This window comes from Terrapene carolina, unplaced genomic scaffold (genome assembly GCF_002925995.2).
Source record: "Terrapene carolina triunguis isolate 2854851 unplaced genomic scaffold, T_m_triunguis-2.0 Scaffold62, whole genome shotgun sequence".
Lineage (NCBI taxonomy): Eukaryota > Metazoa > Chordata > Testudines > Emydidae > Terrapene > Terrapene triunguis.
The window spans coordinates 32160592-32181217 of NW_020664413.1; the positions used below are offsets into that span (position 1 = coordinate 32160592).

At 38.1% G+C, this 20626-nt stretch overlaps 1 protein-coding gene across 1 annotated transcript in view; it reads right to left on the reverse strand.

Annotated features, from left to right (window-relative positions):
* KCNH7 (potassium voltage-gated channel subfamily H member 7) overlaps positions 1-20326 on the reverse strand; it is a 318264-nt gene extending 297938 nt beyond the window's left edge. Inside the window, exons 1-2 of the mRNA XM_024199964.1 lie at positions 20251-20326; positions 18011-18241 (exon numbers count right to left, since the gene is read on the reverse strand). Of these exons, the coding sequence (XP_024055732.1) occupies positions 18011-18241; positions 20251-20326 (307 nt within the window). The remainder of the gene's footprint in view (positions 1-18010; positions 18242-20250) is intronic.
* Between the last annotated feature and the right edge of the window lie 300 nt (positions 20327-20626).

A 20626-nucleotide genomic window follows, 5' to 3' on the forward strand; every position in this document is an offset into this window, starting at 1 on the left:
TTTTCAAATCCCAGTAAACACTTTCTGTTTTAAACAAATACACTTTCTCCTGTAGTGCCTGCAACTCCAGATTGCAGCATTAAAAACCTGAGGTGTCAAAAGTGAAACTGACTTAATTGCTTTTATTGTGTATTTTGCATTTCTCTGAGCGTGGACAAAAAGCATACATAATAGAAATTAAACAGATTTTTTTTTAATTGTTTTACTATTCTGAGGTTGTGTTACTAATGTAGGCAAGGAAATATGTCATATTAAAAATCAGATATTGTAGAGTTCCTATACAAATTTCAGTGTCAAGAGCAAAGCATGCAAGAACCATCCTAAACTAACAAGCCAGTGTTTGCAGTCAAATATTAATTAGCAACACTACAATAGCAATTTTGTTACAGTCCAGGAGACCAATAATAACAAACCAATACATATACTCTTTGGCAACCTTATAAAAACAGAAAACAAACTTGGTTTACTACACTTTCAAGTAAGCCAAGCCACACTCCAAACTTTCACTGTGTTGTGGCCACAGAGGACATTACCATGCAGCAATTTGGTGTGCTGTAGATTTATACCCTGACTCGCTGTGCAGTAACTTGCCTTGCAGACAAGCCTTAATTAAAAATAAAATCAAACAAATAAATACTTTCCAAATACTGCAGTGTAAACTCCTAGATTTGGGCCTGGCGTGTCATCAAGTGAATTGAATTTCAGAAGTTGCTGACTTGCCACCAGTCTTGGAAAGTTCAAATGCTGCTAGATCATCCCAGCTGCTCTTACTTGACATGATGGGAACAGGGTGAGAAGCCGCATCTCTTAGAAAATCAGTGAGCAGATTGTGTAGTATAACCTTACAACAAACTGGGGTGGTTAAAAATAAAATTAAGCAAGAAACTAACAGACCTTAGTTTAGTTTAAAGTGTCAAATATGTAAAGAATGAGGGGCCAAAGCTTTTAATAATATGAAAATATCTTTAAAGTTCTTTGAATTAGTGGGAATATACTTAATGAAGCTTATGGACCCCCTTCATATAGCTAAGGAACTTATCAGTGCTAATGCTCATTAAATATGCTTGAATAGTCACTTGACATTTATTTAACAGCCATTGTCCAAATAAATATAAAGGATTGAACATAAGGAATAATGTCCCCTAACTGCACATAATAAGGCTGTCATCCCACTGAATTTGGGTGACATTTTAAATTGTGAGTGTCTGGTTTGAGTAGTGGGTTTTTTTTTTAATATTACCCGACCCACAGATGGAGTTGCAGCCCTAAATTATAAATATTCTGGGAGCGTGTTATTTAATCTTCCTTTCCAACTGCACTGCAATTCTGTGGGGCTACAGGAATCCACAGGTGGGGCTGCTGAAGCATCACGATGTTATTATGTACGTCTTGCTCTTTGCATCTACTGAGTAGCCATAACACTGTTGTAGCCTCCTAAAAGTACACACTGCAATTTCATTTTAATACTGAAGAACTTGTATCTGTCCTCTGACCTTATACTATTGATCATGAGATGGTGCTGGCTAGCAACAAAGAGTGGGTGTAAATGATGCTCCCTTTGGCAAGTGAGATCCAGAGGGATTTCTCATGTGGGATTCTCTAAGGTTCCATCTTATCTCCTTTCTATCCCTCTGTCTTAATGTATTATATGTGGCCATTAGTAAGGAGTCAGGCTACAGTGTCTTCAGTATTCTGGCAGCAGCTAGATCTATGGGCCTGATCCAAAGCTCATTGAAATCAACAGAAAGATTCTCATTGATTTCATCGGGGGGAGAACGGAGGGCAGAAGAGGCATGTTGAGGGTGATGCTGCTTCATGTAGTACTGCACAGATTCAGGGTGGCATTGGAGACAATAGAGCAGACCCAGGAGGCTGCCTAACTTAGACCAGCCACCAGGGCTGTCTAAATTACACTGGAAGTCCTGGAGCAGCTCAACATCAGGAGGGCACAAGGTTGGCTTAAAGCCACCTTAGTCTTAAGCTCACCTGTGCTGTCTCTCAGACCCATACTGGTCAGTTTATAAATAAATAAAAATTGCTAAGCTGGGCACAGCAGGATGGCACAGAACCTCCCTGCCTCGTGGGGTACTTCAGTGAGGATTGTGTCGCAGGTGTCAGTCTCACCTGAAGCACCACAGTATTTGTGTGTGAGTGTACCATGCTTGAGCCACTAGGCTGGTACAGCCTGCTCCCCCAGGCACATCCAGCTTGTTCTACTGGCCAGGTCAGGGTGTGAACATAGAGGGAAAATTGCTTTGAGGGTGGTTTAGTTGCTAGGTGCACTAGGAAGGAACAATCCCTGCACTCCCTTGAGTGCAATATCCGTGCTTCTCCCTGGCCTTTGTGTGGGGAATAAGGCAGGTTGCAGGAGGGGCTTGGGGACAGCTCCCATGTAAGAACCAAAGACTGTGCAACTTAGCTAGGTTTTAAAGCTACTAAATTCCCTCCTCCTTTCTTAAGAAGAAGTCCTGCCCTTTGCTAGGATTTGCTTCCTACAGACCAGATCCTGATGTGTGCCAAGTCGCTCAGCTCTGGCATCTGGAGGTGTAGAGCTCTTGTGAGAAGGCATTAAAGTACTTTGAAAGACAGACTGCATTGTTATCTGCATGGTTTGGGGAGGAGGGACAGCAAGTAAATGCCTGCAGACTAGAGCAGCAGCAACCCTAAGAGGATGTAACAGCAGGGCACCTCAAGAGAGTAACATGAGAAGGGGTTATGCCTCTGGTAAAGATCAGAGGGACAGGGGAAGTGAGCCATAGGACATGGTGATGGGGAGGGAGAGTAGAAGTAAATAAGCACCTGTGTGTGTGTGTGTGTGTGTGTGTGTGTGTGTACTTAGAAAGAAATGAAAGACGTGACAGCAGAAGAGAAATAGAGAACAAAGATTTTCCTTTCTCCCTGTGCCCTAGATAAGGAAACCTTGGCAGTGAACTTTTTCTACTGAGACAGGAAAGTGTTTCGGCAGGGTTATCTCACTCCAGACACTCTGATACTGTTAAGAGAATTCCACATGGTGTGAAGAATATTTCTTTCTTGGAAGATCTGTTTTCAGTACATCTTCAGCAGTGTAGATAGAGTGGTGAATAATGGATACCAGGGACACCATAATTGTATGTCAGCAGCAATTGTGTTTATCTCCAAATATGAGGAGACAATTGATTAGCTGCCTGAGATTTACAAGAAAATACACATCACAGTTAGCTTTACTATGCACTGAGCCACCCAACTTATTCTTCTAATTCTTCTATTTTAGGAACACAGAAAGGAGGCCTCTTTTCCCCTTGACACGTGCATAGATTTGGATGAAAAACTGCCAAACAAAAACCAATATGCTGCAAGAAGTGGGGTCCAAAGACAGAAATCTTTAGTTATCCACAGAAAAAGTAACAGGTAGTAGTATTTCCATTGCTGATGTCTCTAAACATCAAGCAGGGTGCATGTTGTCTGAGCTAGAGGAAACTTCATTCAATGTCAAAGGGCAGGTTAGTTTGCATAGCCATTCCATCCTTGGCCTCCAGTGGAGATGCTAATAAGTAGACGAGTTAGTCTCTATCACAAACGGCACTATCTGTCTGCAACTGAAACCATCAGCTCATTTAATGGAAGCCATAGAATAGCCACATAGTTGGATAGTTGTAATGATGTTTCAGAATGATCCATTTGCAACCTACAACCTAGACATGAGAAATGTGTTTGAAATCTCAACCAGCTTTCATGTATAATACCATAAGATTCCACAAGGCACGAGTGTGTATGTACAAGTCATATGAAATCTTGTGTATATTATACATGAAAGCTGGTTGAGATTTCAAACACAACAAACCTTGTTGATGGAAATGGATCATTCCATGGTTAGTATTGACTACACTTAATTACTTCTATACACATGCACACTCACACATACCACGTGAAATCTTTAACTATATTTTGAAATAACTTACAAAATTCCAGCAAGAAAAATTCAGTACAATAATACTGAATTCCAATTAGTGTAATTAAAAATGTGAGAGAATGCCCGTAATTGTGCTGCTAACTTAAAAAGGCAATTGACCTATCTGTGCATCTGCAGACACACAGTTAAAACATAAATGCATGAGGCTACAAAAGACCAGTGTATCACTTTTACACTGCTGTAGAAGAGTGACATATATTAGTTAGAGCCTGTCCCATGCTTGCAAGAAGGCCTGCATAAGTCAAAGGTAAACTGACCACTACTTATATGAAGATTCTCACTTGAACCAGGGAACTAAGTTTTGTGAGGCTGTATCAATATGTCAATTATTAGAAAGAGTGACATATAAATGAAGGAAGAGATCTGAGATGGAAAATAATTTACAGTGTGGGACTATCCTACCAGAACATTATTTGTTAGTCTATCAGAACTAGAGATGAGACAGCCCAGGCAGAAAGAATATATCACCTCAGGCAGAGGGGTCTGTTTACCCACTGATGAGTGTACATGACTCCCATTAACATTCAGAATCCTAGTGAAACACAGTGTGGTAAGGGGAGACTGTGCTATACAAATTTGTTAAAGGAGCAACATGCTAGTGTTTCAGAACTTCATTTATTCTTTATGGTCTTTTTTCATCTATCAGGAGAAAATAAACCTTCTTGCAAATTAAGAGACACATTCAAAATCAGCTGAAGGCAAATAATACACAACAAAACAAAGCAGTTTGTTAAAAAAAAATAATGTAGTGTAAGACTGAGTCACAGCTACTGTATGTCTGATTCATGGCTCTCTTTAGATAGCAGCAGTATAACCTTTAAAATAATTTGCAAATCAAAAGTTTGCAAATGACAAAACTATTTTGTTCCGCTTTGAAAAGAGCTGAGAATGCATACAGTGTGAGTCAGGTAGCTACAGCTTTCTTCTTGTATGTTTTCACCAGAAATACTTGTGTTGTTTAACTGGGGGTCCTAGTCTCTGTTTGGAATTCTGAAAGCATAAAGACTGGGTCTTCCAATGCAGCTGTATCAGTACAGGATAAACAAGGGGAAGAGATGAAGGTGGCTTAATTCCACTTTTGGATTGCCATTGATCCTGTGATTGGCCAAGAACCAGTTTGGCCCCCAGTATAATTTTGAGCAGTCTTGGAGTGTACTAAATTAGTTTCAAGTGCCTCTAGACCCAACGGGCTATTTTGGCAGCAGAGGATCACCAGGATGTAGAGATGCCCTCAATAAACCCCATTTCTCCTGGAAATATTCCCTTCACCAGAGGTTAGAAATGGGAGCAGTATACAACTGCACCAATCAGGATTCCTCCTCCTCATAGGGAATCTCCAGGTAGCTGGTTAAGCCAGTTTTATGGCCCCATTGAAGCACCAAGAATCTGACCCTAAATTCCTAAATGTTGGACGAAAAATCATTCTTATTTTGCTCTATGACAAATTGCTATTTTGCAAAAGTTAGTTGCACCTGACTATCATGTTATATTCTGGTTCTGCTCATCATTTCTGGGACTCACTCATTCTCAGCAAGTAGCTTTAGTTTGGAGATATATAAAATACACACACATAGTGCTATTGTTCCTCCGTGGGAGGATTACAGAGCATTGTGGATATGCGGCCCTAGGAAAGGAGGCAGAGGGGGAAAGCAGGTAATAGCGCAGGAATGCTGCAGAGAATGCCGGCTTGGAACTATAAACTCACATTGTGTTTCAAAGTTATCAGTCAGAGACTTATTGCTTTAATCATTGAAATCAATATGTGTCCATATAAGTCACTGTTAGACTCATGGTTTCGTGTGATTGGATGAAGATGAAAGTTTGTTAGAGAAGACCTTGGAAATTATAGTATATCTAGATTCATTTATAGTCTGTGTGCACTGGGACAGTGGAATTTTGGCAGTTTCACAAGTAGATGACTCAAAGAACCTCCTAGATCCCAGGAGAGTGAAATAACTTTTCAATATCTATAATTGAGGCTCATATTCCATCTGAAGTCTGTTTTCAAATCTAGATCTTATTGTCAATATCATATGCCTATCTTTCCAATCAAAATAACGCTCTTAGCTGAATCCTGTGATATTTCTACTTAGACCTAGTACTGCAGTTGAGGTACTGATAGTCCTTAATCAAAAGAAAATAGCAGCCAGGATCACTAAATTGGTGATAAGCCTTCTACATGGCCACACCTGCCTCTCTCAATGTATGAGAACTATATAATGTCCAAGCAATGTTTAGATTTCAGCTGTCTGAACTAAGAAGGTCCCAAAGATCTCCCCAGTACAGGAGGAACCTTGGGTTATATTAGAGCAGCTACCCTACTTGCCTGTCCCTGTTGCCATAGGCAACAAGTACAACTTAAAGCAAGCCTGAGGATGATCCAAGGGAATGGACCAGCACAGATTGGCCCAGGAATGGGGTAGTGAAAAGGTGGCTTACGGTCATCTTTTCATACACCTTCCTGAACTGTGTCCCGCACTCCTGAGCCAGACCTCAGGATCTGGTCCATATACATCAATCTTATACATCCTAGATATCAAGCTTACATCTCTCCTGAATAGAGTGGCACACTGTACAACCAGTATACATGGACTTCCACATCCTGCAAGGTCTCATATAATTTTTGTTGCATAGAACTCTGTGTTAAATTGATTCATGTTATATTTTATAGTCTGAAAACATTGGCAGATGCTTAGAATTGCAAAAGGATAAAATTTCCTTACTTATATTACTATGATTAAAAATGTCACTATCTGTGAGTCCTAAGCCACTTTTATAAGGAAAGAGACAAAGAAGAACTGTAACAATAGTTTACTGCAAATACAATGAAAATAGGATTTGTGCAATACTGTATTTCATATTCTTCTGCAAACAGAAAAAAATTGCTTTCTTGTAGAATAGCCACAAACATGCAAAATACTAATGAGATTATCCTGTGTTTTTTTTTTCAGAGAGGAAGGAGCAGGGCAGGTTGGCACAAATGAGTTTTGAAAGGGAGAAATTTGCAGAGATACAATCACATTGATTTGAATGAAAATCAGCAGAGAACCCTCTAACGAATAAATATTCTGAAAATGGTGCACACTCCAAAGTCCAGGAACATCTCAAGGTAAATGTTTCATAATGTGTGGTTTAGTATGAGCATTGATTACATGACATTTAACTGCTTTTCAGGCAACTGGGTAAAAGACAAAGACAGGGAGACAGAGAGAAGGTACTTGTCTATTCTTGATCTGAAACAACCACCTTTGTAGATTAAAATAATGGGTTTTTCTTTTGCCAGATGCTTTTTGATTATAGGTTTTTTATGTAAAGTGCTATTGATCTAAAAGCAACTTCGGCAACACATGTTCCACTTGACTACTAGCTGACATTGTCCCCAAATACCTGCATCATCATAGACCCCTAGAGGACACCATGAACCTGAATTTGAAACACCTGAATGCCAACACCCACAAATGCAGTTCAAGTCAATGGGAACTGTGGGTATTTATTATCTCTGGAAATCAGACCCTGTGTCTTTAAATCAATGATAGCTACCCCCACGTCCCTCAGGAAGTGGTACTTTTGGGAACAGAATCAGGCAGTGTCTGCGTCCTATACTAATACTTTTAAAGAGCCCAACATTTTTTAATATTGTCACGGGTCCAGGTACACCAGAGAAGCAGGACCTTAATTCTGAGTCAAGGCCCTCTAATTTGTTTGGCTCTCTTGTGTGGCAGGCTTGAGTGTCATAACTATAAAGGGAAGGGTAACAGCTCTCTGTGTACAGAGACTCCAAATCCTTTTACCTGTAAAGGGTTAAGAGGCTTGGGTAACCTGGCTGACACCTGACCCGAAGGACCAATAAGGGGGCAAGATACTTTCAAATCTTGGGGGGGGAAAGGCTTTTGTGTGTGCTCTTTGTTTTAAGGGGTGGTTCGCTCTTGGGACTGAGAGGGACCAGACATCAATCCAGGTTCTCCCCATCTTTCTAAACAAGTCTCTCCTATTTCAAACTAGTAAGTAAAAGACAGGCAAGGCATCTTAGATTTACTTTGTTTTCTCAACTTGTAAATGTACCTTTTTACCAGAGTGTGTATCTTTGTTTGCTGTACTTTGAACCTAAGACAGAGGGGGGTCCTCTGAGCTCTTTAAGTTTGATTACCCTGTAAAGCTATTTTCCATACTAATTTTACAGAGATGATTTTTACCTTTTTCTTTAATTAAAAGCCTTCTTTTTTAAGAACCAGATTGATTTCTCCTTGTTTTAAGATCCAAGGGGGTTTGGATCTGCATTCACCAGGAGTTGGTGAAAGGAGGGTGGGAGGAAGGAGGGGGATGGTTAATTTCTCCTTGTTTTAAGATCCAAGGGGGTTTGGATCTGGGTTCACCAGGGAATTGGTGAAAGGTTTCTCAAGGCTTCCCAGGGAGGGAATTCTTGTGATGGTGGCAGCGGACCAAAGCTAAGCTGGTAGATAAGCTTAGAAGTTTTTATGCAGGCCCCTACATTTGTACCCTAAGGTTCAAAGTGGGGATACAGCCTTGACACGGGTCCAGGTACACCAGAGAAGCAGGACCTTAATTCTGAGTCAAGGCCCTCTAATTTGTTTGGCTCTCTTGTGTGGCAGGCTTGAGTTTCTGTGGTGGCTTCACTTAAAATTTACTATGGGTGATTTTTATTGAATTAAATAAAAATAAAAATACTATCCATGTATGTTGTTTATTTTAGTATTAAATTCACTTTGGTTTCGGTATCCCTGTATTTCCAGTTTTCAGTGTGCTACAGATTTTTGTATTGACTATGTGTAGCTACATCATTGAAGTTGCAAGGGGGAAAGTTAAGGTTTGGGTAGTGAGAGATTTCAGCACCCAAGAATGTTTGGGAGGTAATTTGGGATTCTGGGTTAAATGCTCTTAGCTGGAAGCTTCTGCTCAAAATATCAGCAGTGAAACAGTTAACAATATTGACATTTTAAACAGTCATCTGGCGGTTTCAGTGACTGCTTTTCTTTGCTGAAAACACCCATACCCTCATATTCTTTTTCTGGATAATACATCAGTGCTATAGTACAGGGCATCAGCAGAAGAAATTATAATATGGCCCTCTAACACTGCATCTAGTTGATGAAATAGTAGAACATACAAGGCTGCTTACTAACTTTCCCCTTTGTGAATTTTATTCTATCATTACTTTGACATTTTTGACACTGAGCTTTGTTTCAGACTGTTAACTTGTGAGGTGAGCTTGAGCAATGAGACTTCACTGTGGTTACAGAATGCAAAAAGGTGTGAAAATTGAAATGAAAAAGTGGTGCAGTACTAGTAGCTTATTGGGGTAGCTTTAACTTGGTTGCCTGTGGAAATGCAGGGGGTCAAACAGATTTTTATGTCAGGAGCTGAGTGGATTCTGGTTCCCAGTTCATGAAATTTCCATTTAACTTTTAAAGTTTACATAATGTGCAATGTTTCCTAAAAGTAACATAACTGAAACTTTTTGAAATTAAAATATATATAGAAAAACAGAGACCAAAAATCAAGCTCCATAAAATAAACAGCATTTGCACCTATAACTTCAGAAATAATCTCTCAAATATGGAGTCACCCCAAAACAGACTATAATTATGGACTAACAAGCAAATCTTGTACTGAGACTAACTGCAATGGCAGCTGTGGACCTTCCAAAGAGGAGCTAGGTCTGGGTCTGGGTATAATTTTCCTCCTGGGTTGTAGTATTTCTGGGTCAAATAGGCCATTTTGTGTGGACTAAATCCAATTTCATGTTTATTAACCAAACTGTGCAGCCACCTGTGTAGCTCCTAGTCAGGACTAAGTTACTTTGGCTATACAGAAAGCATAAAGAGTATATCCAGGATCTCTACCAGTTACTTCACAACCTATACTAATACATTGTTCTGCAAAGCTGATCAAGTCAGATCAAGAAGTTACTCCAGTCTCCGAGCCACACTGAAAGTGAAGGTAGGAAGCAATATACAGCAGCAGCCTCAAAGACATCAGCCACAGCCAGTCCTTCTATGTTTACTGAAAATGCACTGTGGTGCTATACTGGTGTATACATGTGTCTAGGAAGAAAAACGTGTGTGATACAATGCATGCTGTTGGTAGACACAGATTAGTTCTTGGACAATGTAGTGTGTAGTGATCTACCTCATGAAACTGTTGAAACTCGAAAGACCTTTGTCCATGTGTTCACTTGTGATAAGATATGTCTGCAAATATTGTAAGGTACCACTGTATACAATGTGATCCGGCTGCCTAGAATTTTCCCTCCCTCTCTTGTGTGTGTCTGTTGGTGAGGGGGCTTCCTACTATGGCCAGTGGAACTCACATATATATGTGTATCCACTCTGCACTCAGATCTGGGTTCACAGCTGCCCTTCTGATTGGTTTGGTGTGTGTTCTTTTAAGGGTGAGTTGGCCACTCCCACAACCAGCAAGCCTCTTCCACTGCTACTCTTAGCCCTCTGTTGCTTGATTAGGCAGGTTCATACTTGGCCTGGAAGCTGGTCCGAATATGGAGTACTCTGATATATACATGGAGAAGTATTCAGATAAATCTAATTTATATGGAATGCTATAAAGCTGGTTCCTAAAACAAATTAAACTCAGCACAATAGAAACACCACCACTATCCCCTTTCCTGTGTGCATGAGATCACATAGTGCAGAGTGATAATGTTACAAACATATACTATCCAACTGTCATTCTAAAGCTTATGTGTAATAACATCCAGTGGTTAAGGTCACAGCTACACGCTTCCAAAGCAATGGCTCTACCCCAATGTCTCTCTTTAAATCTGCTACTTTATTTGCTCAGTCTGAGCCTCTTTTTGAAGAATGAGGAGACAAGAAAGAATTGATTATGGGCATGGGAAAACTCTCTGCATATGAGAGTGAAATGATTGCAATTAGAACAGAAACAAATAAAAGTGGACATGATACAAATATATAAAATAGTATCGAAAACATAGATCAGGAGCTTCTATTTTCCCTGTCTCATAACACAAGAACAAGGTGGCATTCAATGAAACGGAAGGGAAACAGATTCAAAACTGATAAAAGGAAATACGTATTCGTGCAATGCCTAATTAGAACGTGGAACTCCTTTCCATAGGATGTTTTCCTAGCAAAGACTTAGCCCTGAACAGAAACTTTCAAAAAATGTTGGCCATTTTCATGAATAACAACAATTTCTAAAGTTATAATAATTAATGCTAAAAACAGTACTTAAGGGGTATAAAACTGCATGCTTCAGGTTTTACACCAATCTCTAACTAAGAGGGATTAAGATGAAATCTTCATAGAGGTCAGATTACCCCTCATCTGCCTGCTATGAGTTTCTTGCTCCTTCTTCTGAAGATTCTGGTACTGCTGCTTTCAGAGACAAGATACTGCATTAGGTGGCTCATGGGCAGAAGCTAATAACTTCATAAGCACCAGTTACCTTAACACCACTGCATCATGGAAGGACTTATTACAGTAATTCTGCCATTTATTAGGAATCATTGCACTGTTATGTGTGTCATTTAAAAATCCTGCCCACTACTTGCACAATGGTTGAAATTCCCTTCTCCAGCTCAAAATTTGAATAACTGGGCTACCTATGGAGCACTAAGCAAGGGTTGGGAGGGATAAAATACAATTCCCTGCACATAACGAGTGTAGGCAGTGGGGCTGCAGTGTGTGTATAGCTCCTGTCTCACCACTCCTGGAGCCTGCAGGCTAAAACAGCAACCACTGATTCTCTGTACCTGCATCAAGGAAGGTTTAGGCTACTAGATCAGTATAAGTTGCAGAACCCAGGGGCCTCTCCCCAGTCTACTGCTCAAACCTCTTCTATGAACCATCCTGATCAAGGGTAGTGCAGTTTCTCAATCCAGAGTGTATGAAAAAGTCTCCTCTGTGACCACCGTGCCTGTAGTTCCCCTATTTATACCTGAGTGGCGCTAAATTGGTAGAGAAGGTCTTGCACCAACCATTAGCATCACCAGTGGATTTACCCACTGAGAAAACAATTACTACTGGCTGTGCTTTTTCTATATCTTAAGATCAGATATATCCAAAAATACCCATCAGGTCCTGAGTTCTGATAGAAAGACTAACCTTGAAGATAATTTAATTTTTTGTTCCCTTTTCTCCCTCATTTAGACATCCAGTTAGCAGGAATGAATGGAAAGGAGAGAGAAACTTATCTCCCACAAAAAATCCTTATAATAAACTCAATTTAACTAAAACTGTTTAAAACAACATTTTGTTTTGTAAAAGCTGAGGAACTTGATGATTCAGGGGAGTAGAAATGATATCAACCATTACCTCTAAATAACTAGTTTGATCCCAGTACAGCTCAGGATGACTGAAAGTTTTTTATCTCCTAATCATTCTGTGTCTTGTGATTTCAGTCCCGTTCCTAGTGAACTAGTGTAAACAGCCCAAAAAATCAGTCAAAGCACAGAGGAGGAGAAGAAGGAAAAGAACGAGGGAACCCACCCCCCATCCTAACTACTATCAGCGAAGGTCCCAAAAATTGAATGTGAATGGATACTGAACTACAGCTGGTCCTTCTAGCTCAAGGCTCTGTGATGTGGAGATAGTTACGGGGTACAGTCATAGTGTCAGTTCTGAATTCTGCAGTCGGATCCCTTCTGGTATATCCTGGCATCAATGCCAAGTCCCATTGACTACACTGAGGCCCATGCAAGTGTAAGGGTCTGCCCTCATGGGCCTATTGCGGCTACCTTGTTTAAATTGACTGATCAATTCAGGGCAATTCAGAAGTGAATAGGTGATCAAATGTCTGCTGGAGCTGAAGCGGAATGCATATACCTATTATTCAAAAATGCCTTGACATTTCTGACTAGGTTCAGGACACCAGTAATACTTAACTTAAACAATATTTTGGTACATTTTATTTTTCTTAGTTTTGAAAAGGAGCACTTAAAAAACTTAGAGGTCTGGAAACCATTAATTTGGAACCTTGGTGAGTTTTGGAAACACAAATATTTTTATTCTGCAGTCAGCTCTAGCACACTGGATAACTCAAATTAGATGAATGCCAAGTACTTCTTGTTGTTTGTAACATCAAGACAACTATCTGAAACCACACTTTCCTCCTATCATCTTTTTAGTCATTATTACATTCTTCATTGGTACTTTCTATCCATAAAATATCTGCATCAATGTAAAGTAGTTAAAGAACTCCTGTACTTCATACTAATAAGCAGTCTTTTTAGGCTACATTTTTAGTTATATCCTACTGTTGTCTGCAGAACACATGCCAAAATAGTATGCAGTGACAATATATTTTGATTAACATATGCCCATCCTCAATCTCTGTATAATTTATAGTTTTTATGTCAAAAACTTTACAGCTTTATCACTTCAAGTAATATTTACTGCTGCCAGGATGCTTTATGTAATAATGACTTAAACTGTAAAATGGAGTCCTCAAAGGAAAAGCTTTCAAACACTTCCACTGCAAATAACTTTATTAAAACAAAAATTTATACTCTGGATAAACAATATCTTACCTTCCAATGTATCTAATACAGATCATATACTCTAGATAACCAGTTGGGGAGAGGAAGTTATAAACAGTAAGGAACACACTGTACTAGATTGCTATGAATTCAGAGTATAATTTATTAATTTAAACAACTGCTAATGCCTCACAGGCAACTTTGAAAAACATTCTGTTTCGAAATGATGCTGCTTGTGATTTTTTTCCTGCATCTATCTACCCAAGTTTTTTATTAATGAGGACATTTGCATTAAAATGGAATTTAGGGGCTAATCTCACAGCCTTATTCCCATGAGTAGTTCCAGTGACTTATGGGACTACTCATGTAAGTAAGAGATAAATGTTTGAGCTCTTAGTTTTTATGAGTCCATCTCCTCCTCTAATCATTCCCTAAAAAATTGTAATCCTTTTGGTGACCTCATAATTGTCTCGTTTGGAACAGACAACATGGGTGAAGCTTTCGAGCTATGCAGAGCTCTTCTTCAGGTTCTTTTGGAACAAATGATTAGGACTTAAGAAACAATGATTGTATTATGCAAAGACTTTTATTAACAAAGAATGAAGAAAGAGAAATAAAGAAAATATATGCTATATTAGCAGAATTATTTCTGATAAAAATACCTTTCAGATTTCTATGACATACAAGCAGGATGATTAGCAGTAAATTTTCAAAACCTTTGAAATTTTGGGTAAATTGGGGTAAATCCTTCTAGCTTGATTAATAAAGATGTCATCCCAAATTCATGCCATTAAAATTGTTACGACACACTATCATGTATATTCTCCTCCCCATCATATATACTGTAGAGGGAAATATACATGATGGTGATAGCCACGTAACTGATTAATGGAACTAAATGATCATTTAGTCTTTGTCATGCACCTTTGACCACCTCACCTGCATTCTGCTCATTAATCCATCATCCCAGGATTTATTTCAGTATTCAAAACCTCTGTGCAGCTTCCGACAGCTACCATTTTTCTAAAATCAGCCTGCTACAAAAAAAATTTCCTCCTCCCGCAAAAAATTCAGTTTTGCATCATTGACAGGCTTAAAGTCCAAAATCTTGCAACTCTTCTGAGCTAGAACTGTGGCCTTCATACCAATGGAAGCTGGAGAATCACTAATATATTGTGTTTGTACAGAAGTATACTGTGTGTAGCTATGCAACATGTCTATACATATATGCATTTTCTTAATTAGTGTATAGATTAAATCAAACCTTTAAGCATTGAGTATTTCACTGTTACTACTCACATGAATAAGTTACATGCCTAACTGTTCACAGGATTGAGCACTTAAAAAAAATAAACCCTGCATAATACAAAATGTGCAGTCATCAGAGCTATCAATTCTGCACCCTACCTTGCTGCCCACTTCAGAAACTTGAAAAAGGTCCTAGTAAGCTTTCACTGATATATATATATATGCTAGAAAGGATTAGATTTTTAGCAGTAATGTTAGTAATGCTAGTAAACTTTGATTTCATCATACACACAGATATTTCCATCAATAATAATCATAATTTAGAGATAGGCAAAGTAAGAAAAACTGTGTTTGAGAACTTAAGGATATTTACTTTGCATATATTTGACATGTGATGTGATTATGACAATTTGTGTTTTAATGGTTATAAATCTTTAACTTTTTAAATCTCAATATCTATTCTCATTAAATAATTATCTGACCCCACCCAATAATTTCCCACAACTGTAAAAATTTTAATTGAAAAACATGCTTAAAATAAACATTCTATCATTCAAATTATTTTAAAAATTGAATTCTGCCAAGCTTATTTATATATAAAATACATACATACACTTTTTATGAAAACTAAAATAGAACATTTCAGCTGCTAATAAACACTATAATACTAATCTGAGAGTAACTACACCCAGCATAATATTGAACATGTTTTTATACTACATTTTAATTTTACAAAACACTATTGCTAGTTAGGATTTTTTTAAATGTTTTCATACTTTTCTTATAGTAAGGACTTACAGATAATATAGAAAGAATGCAAAAAAGTATATATGTGTAATGAATAGAATTGCCACCAGCTTGTCGCCAAGTTATTGAAGTGGTCTCCAAAAAATGGTCCAATTCTGGATTATTTTTTTTTCCACATCCAAAGGTTGCCCTGAAGTTGGTGGGAATTGTAGATGAAATAAGAATGCAGGATTGGGCTCCAAATGATTGTTGCAGGCTTGCAAATAGCATGGGGTCATAGACTATAATAGATTTCTATGGGGATTTCTTAAGAACTAATGGGCTGTTTTGCCTAGAAATCAATGGTTCAGTACAGCCTGAGTGCAATAGCAATCCCTTAATTCTCTGTATTTAAGTTCCAAAAGTTGGGCCCAAATGTGCAAAGGTTTATTGAAGTGTATTAATGCTCATGGTAAATTATTTTGCCCAGTAGTAAATCTTTGAAGGATTTAGGTTCTAATTTGTTAAAAACACTATCTGTGGCTTTCTAAAGGGACTGATTCTGCAAACCCATGGCTGAGCATTAGCTATACGGACATGGGTATCACCTTTAAGTTTAAAGTGACTAATCATGAAAGTATGGTTACTCTTGTGCATAACTGTTTACAGTATCTTCCCCTAAATGCTCTATAATTTAATAAATTATATGTTGCAAACTGAAAAAAAAATAAGTAAGATGTGGAAAAGAAAATAAACATTTGCCTTGTTTATATTTTACTCTTAATGTTCTATAATGAGTCAGGTTGCATAATATCGTAATTCAGCATTTCAGAAATGTATTATTTTTAAAAAGGTAATCTGATAGTTTATTAATTATTTAAGTAAATACCATTTCCCTCTTTCTCACCCCACCCCCTAATCATTTTTTGCAAACTGAAGCAGGAAGAACACTTCTGAGTGATCATACCCGGAAGCCAGTGCTTTGATCTGTCGGCTGTGATCTCTTCAAAGTTAGCTATGGTTCCAATGCTACTTTTATTTTATATTTCATGTTAACATACACAGATTTAAACTTTCCACAAGATACAGAAGGCCAGAGCCTCAATTAAATCAATTGAGCAAAGCAGCTCTACCTTAGGTGAGGATCTCTACCAAGATCTGAACTTCCCCAAAGTAAGAAAATGTTCTGATCCAGGGTTTGGGGTTGGGTCTAACTCTAGAGAGAATATGAGAATCCAAAGGGTAAGGAGAATACTTTTAAAATATCAGATGTGAGGGGGTAACCTGTAAGCCATATTTTGCTCTCAATTACTTCAGGATAAATCTGGAATAACAGTATTTACTTCATTGGTGTCACTCTGGAATAATAATAACTGAGAATAGAATTTGGCTCTGTGACTTTAAAGCTTGAGAGCCTCTGTCGCTGCAGTTCTGAAACTAATGCCAACAGTACTCTGGCATGTCTCCAAAACTAAATTAAGCTCAACATTTGAATATATGAGTTTCCTTTGCTTTCTCTCTTGAGTATATACACAGTGAGGGACAGAACATAGTACACCATACTTAAACATTACTCAGACCTCTTTGAAGCTAGACATTCCTGTAAATAATGCTGAATAATCAGAAAAAATTCTTAAACCTAACTATAAAGAATCATAATTAGTTTTGTAGTACTCCCATATCCAGATACATCATTTTCAGAACACACAGACACATATTCCTTTCATGCTTTCAACAGTAAATATATAACAGCATAGTTGTTTTACTCTTTCTTCCATATGTCAATCATAATACAAATGGTATTCTGTTCAGTCTGCATTCTTCCTTGAGGGCTGGGGAGGGAAGGAGGAGACTGAATTCCCTTCAGTTTTGATGGGACCTAAATCCTTCCTTGTTACAACAGCATCATTCTGGATTTCAGTTGTTACTCAGCATTTACAACAGCACAACTAGGAGAAGAATTTGCCTCTTCTTTTTTCACTTTTTCTCAATTACGTTTCACTTAACAAGGGCCAGATTATGTCACCCTTAACTCAGGATGAGTAGCACTTTATTCAGATATCCTTTTTACATCAAGATACTGCTCAAGCTGAGTGTGGGTAGCAGAGTCTAACCCTCTGGCACTTGTATGTTGTTACTACAGTCTATGATACGAAACCATCCATAGAAACTAACTGTCTGGGCCTGAATCTCCTTTCATGTACACCAGTTTTACACTACTGAAGTCAATAGAATTGCACTAAAGTTACTCCTGATTTATGCCACTGAAAGTGAAAGAAGAGTCAGACCCTTTATTTTAGTACCATTAAAAGTTGTTCATAATTTTTTTGTACACTCGTCATATAATAAGTAAAATGGGGATTTTTCTTCCAATTCTAAATAGACAGATTTGTGTAGAAATGTCTGATAAATACAAAAATTTGATTTTATAGGGACAGATCCTCAGATAGTATAAATCATTGTAGTTTCACTGAAGTCCATGGAGTTACACCAGTTTACACTAGCTGAGGATTTTGCCCAGTGTGTCAAAGAAATTTCTTTAAAAACCTATTTACAAGCCAACTGGTCCCCCAAACACATTAAAAATCTTTAAAATAGAGAAACTTTACCATCTTTGTGATAATAAGTGACTTCCACTTTCCTCTCCTCTGACCCAAGCAGTGCCTGGGCAATTTGGGCAATGTGATGCCTTTTGGTCTCTGGCCCATGAAGGAAATCACAGGTGCAAGGTTTCTGCATGACATCTGGTCTGGAGAATCCAGTCATCTCACAAAACCCATCATTGCAGTAGATGATAGCACAGTTCTGCACTCTAGCATTAGCAATGATGAATTTTTTATCTGCAATACAAGAAAGTGATGCATTTTTTCAGTACTTTTCCAACACTCCATGAACTGTTGTCTGCAAGGACAGATGTTGAAGAACCTATTACCTATTTTTTGCATGTGATTTCTATGATGTAGAGATCTTCAATATAGCTATCTTGACCCAGAACTCTTAAAGAAACTTCAATACACTTGTTATACATTAAATATGAAGATAGTTGGCTTTTAAGAAAATAAAACCAGATCCAACAAGTCCTTTTGCAAAGCTCTTGTTGAATTCCAAATTTGTAATAGCTTTTTCAGTGTCATTGAAACCCAGACTATTGGCTCAGTCCTGCAAGTCTTTACTGAGGAAAACTCCACTGAAGAGTTAGTGGGAGTTTTATCTGCATGAGATCTTGCCAGGATCAAGCCCAAACCAAAGGTCTCAACCCTGCACTGCAAAAGCCAATGGGAATTTTTCCATTGACTTGAATATGAGCAGGATCAAGCCATTAATCTGGTTTTCAATTAAACTCCCAAGAAAATAAATGTAATATGATAATTCAGTTGCTTGTGTAGTTGTTATGAGCTAAAATTATTATAGTAAGAGGAAATTACAAGTCACATAGTAAAAGATCATCTTGGGTCAAATTCTGGTCTCAACTACACGTGTAAAATGATATGCTTAAGCCACACATATCTCTTGAAACTTTCACCTGAGAGTAATGTATCAAAGTTGTCTTATAACGATTCTACTTATTTCTGTTCACAATTGCACTATATACTGCTCCCATTTACAAATGGATATTCAGCTTTGATACAATTGCTATGTTATTACCATTTATGAAGTCCTGCTTGTCTTGTTCACACAAACAGACCCCACAATTTTAATAGGATTTATCATGAGTTATGTGAGCATTGTATGACCCTATATTAGTATTTTTAATTAAATATGTTGTTCTCTAACACATCAAAACATATGTAGAAAAAAGTGCATTTTATACTTTCCCCTTCATATTATGCTGAATTTTCACAATAATATTGTATTAGTGATTTAAAGGATTGTATTATTAATTAGCTTTATTCACTGCAACAGTAAGTCACACAATTCAATGGCCTGAGTCTGTAACCCTGTACTAACATAAATAGTACCATTGATTTCAATACTTATATATATGTAAAACTTGTAGGAGCTGGCTTTTATTTCTTACACAAGTTACAAGAATATTAAATTTGCTGTAGATACATTTAGAGAAGGAACTGCAAAGTGTATAAGCTAAACTTAGTTTCTTTTTGTAGTGGCCTGATATATTATAAACATGCTAAATATTTAAATTAGGTGTGTCAAACATACTGTTTCTTTGGATGCTGTTATAAAATTATTTTTAAGTTTCAAGTGTGAGATCTACAGTAAATTGGAATTAAAAGAAAAATAATGAAAGCTTCAATATCTTTGACAGGTAGGAAACTACTGCATAGGGAAGGATACATAGACTAGATCAGCAACATCCCTGGGGATGCATTTGCATTGATTTAATAGATACTTTAAGCTTCCATAAATTAATGATAAACAAAAACGTCACTGATAAATATGTTAAAAATGCAGTGCCAAAGACAAGCTAATAAGAGTACTTTTCCCTTAACAATTCCTCTGGGTGTTATTTGTCTCCTCTAAATCAAAGTCTGCCTGTTCTGATTTATGTTAAAAAAAAAAGAAAAAAAAAGCTAGCAATGTTTTCCTTGGATATTGCATAAGCATCCCCGCTGTATGATATGCTGAACAGCTGGAATGTAGGTACAGTAGCTACAACACAAAATATAATACAGTCAATAATTACAACTGTCCCCTAAGATGAGGGGGAACAGAAAACTGTAATGTAGATCAGCAAGAATATCAGCAAGGCTCTTCGGGATCCCTTCCTCGCCTCCTGTTTTTCCTTTCCAACCTACAAACTTAAAACAGGCTGGAGCTGCTATGTATCTAGTCCCAAGCAGACCCAAACTATTGTATCAAAATAGAGAGAAAGAGAGAGAGAACTTACTTTGCCCTTCAAATTTTCGTATGATTGTACCCAAAAATGTATTTTGTGGTGCCACATGCCCCCTGCGAACAGGCATGTTTGTATAGGTCTTCGGCTCCCTGTGCACAATGACTTCTCCAATGATCTCTACACGGCTCCAGCCCAAAGCACTGAGCCAGCTACCCTTTGTGACAAATCATCCTCCTCTGGATCACAGCATCTCTTCCCATTAGCACCACTTCTAGGCACACGCTTTTCCTACTGGAATCAGATCCATCCCCGCTCCTTCCTCTGGGGGACCTCGGATGCTATTGTCTCTAGGCTGGGTAGGGGTGGGGTAAGCAGGGACAGGAGCAGGGGGAATCACAAGGGTGATCGATCTGTTTCTCTACCACCA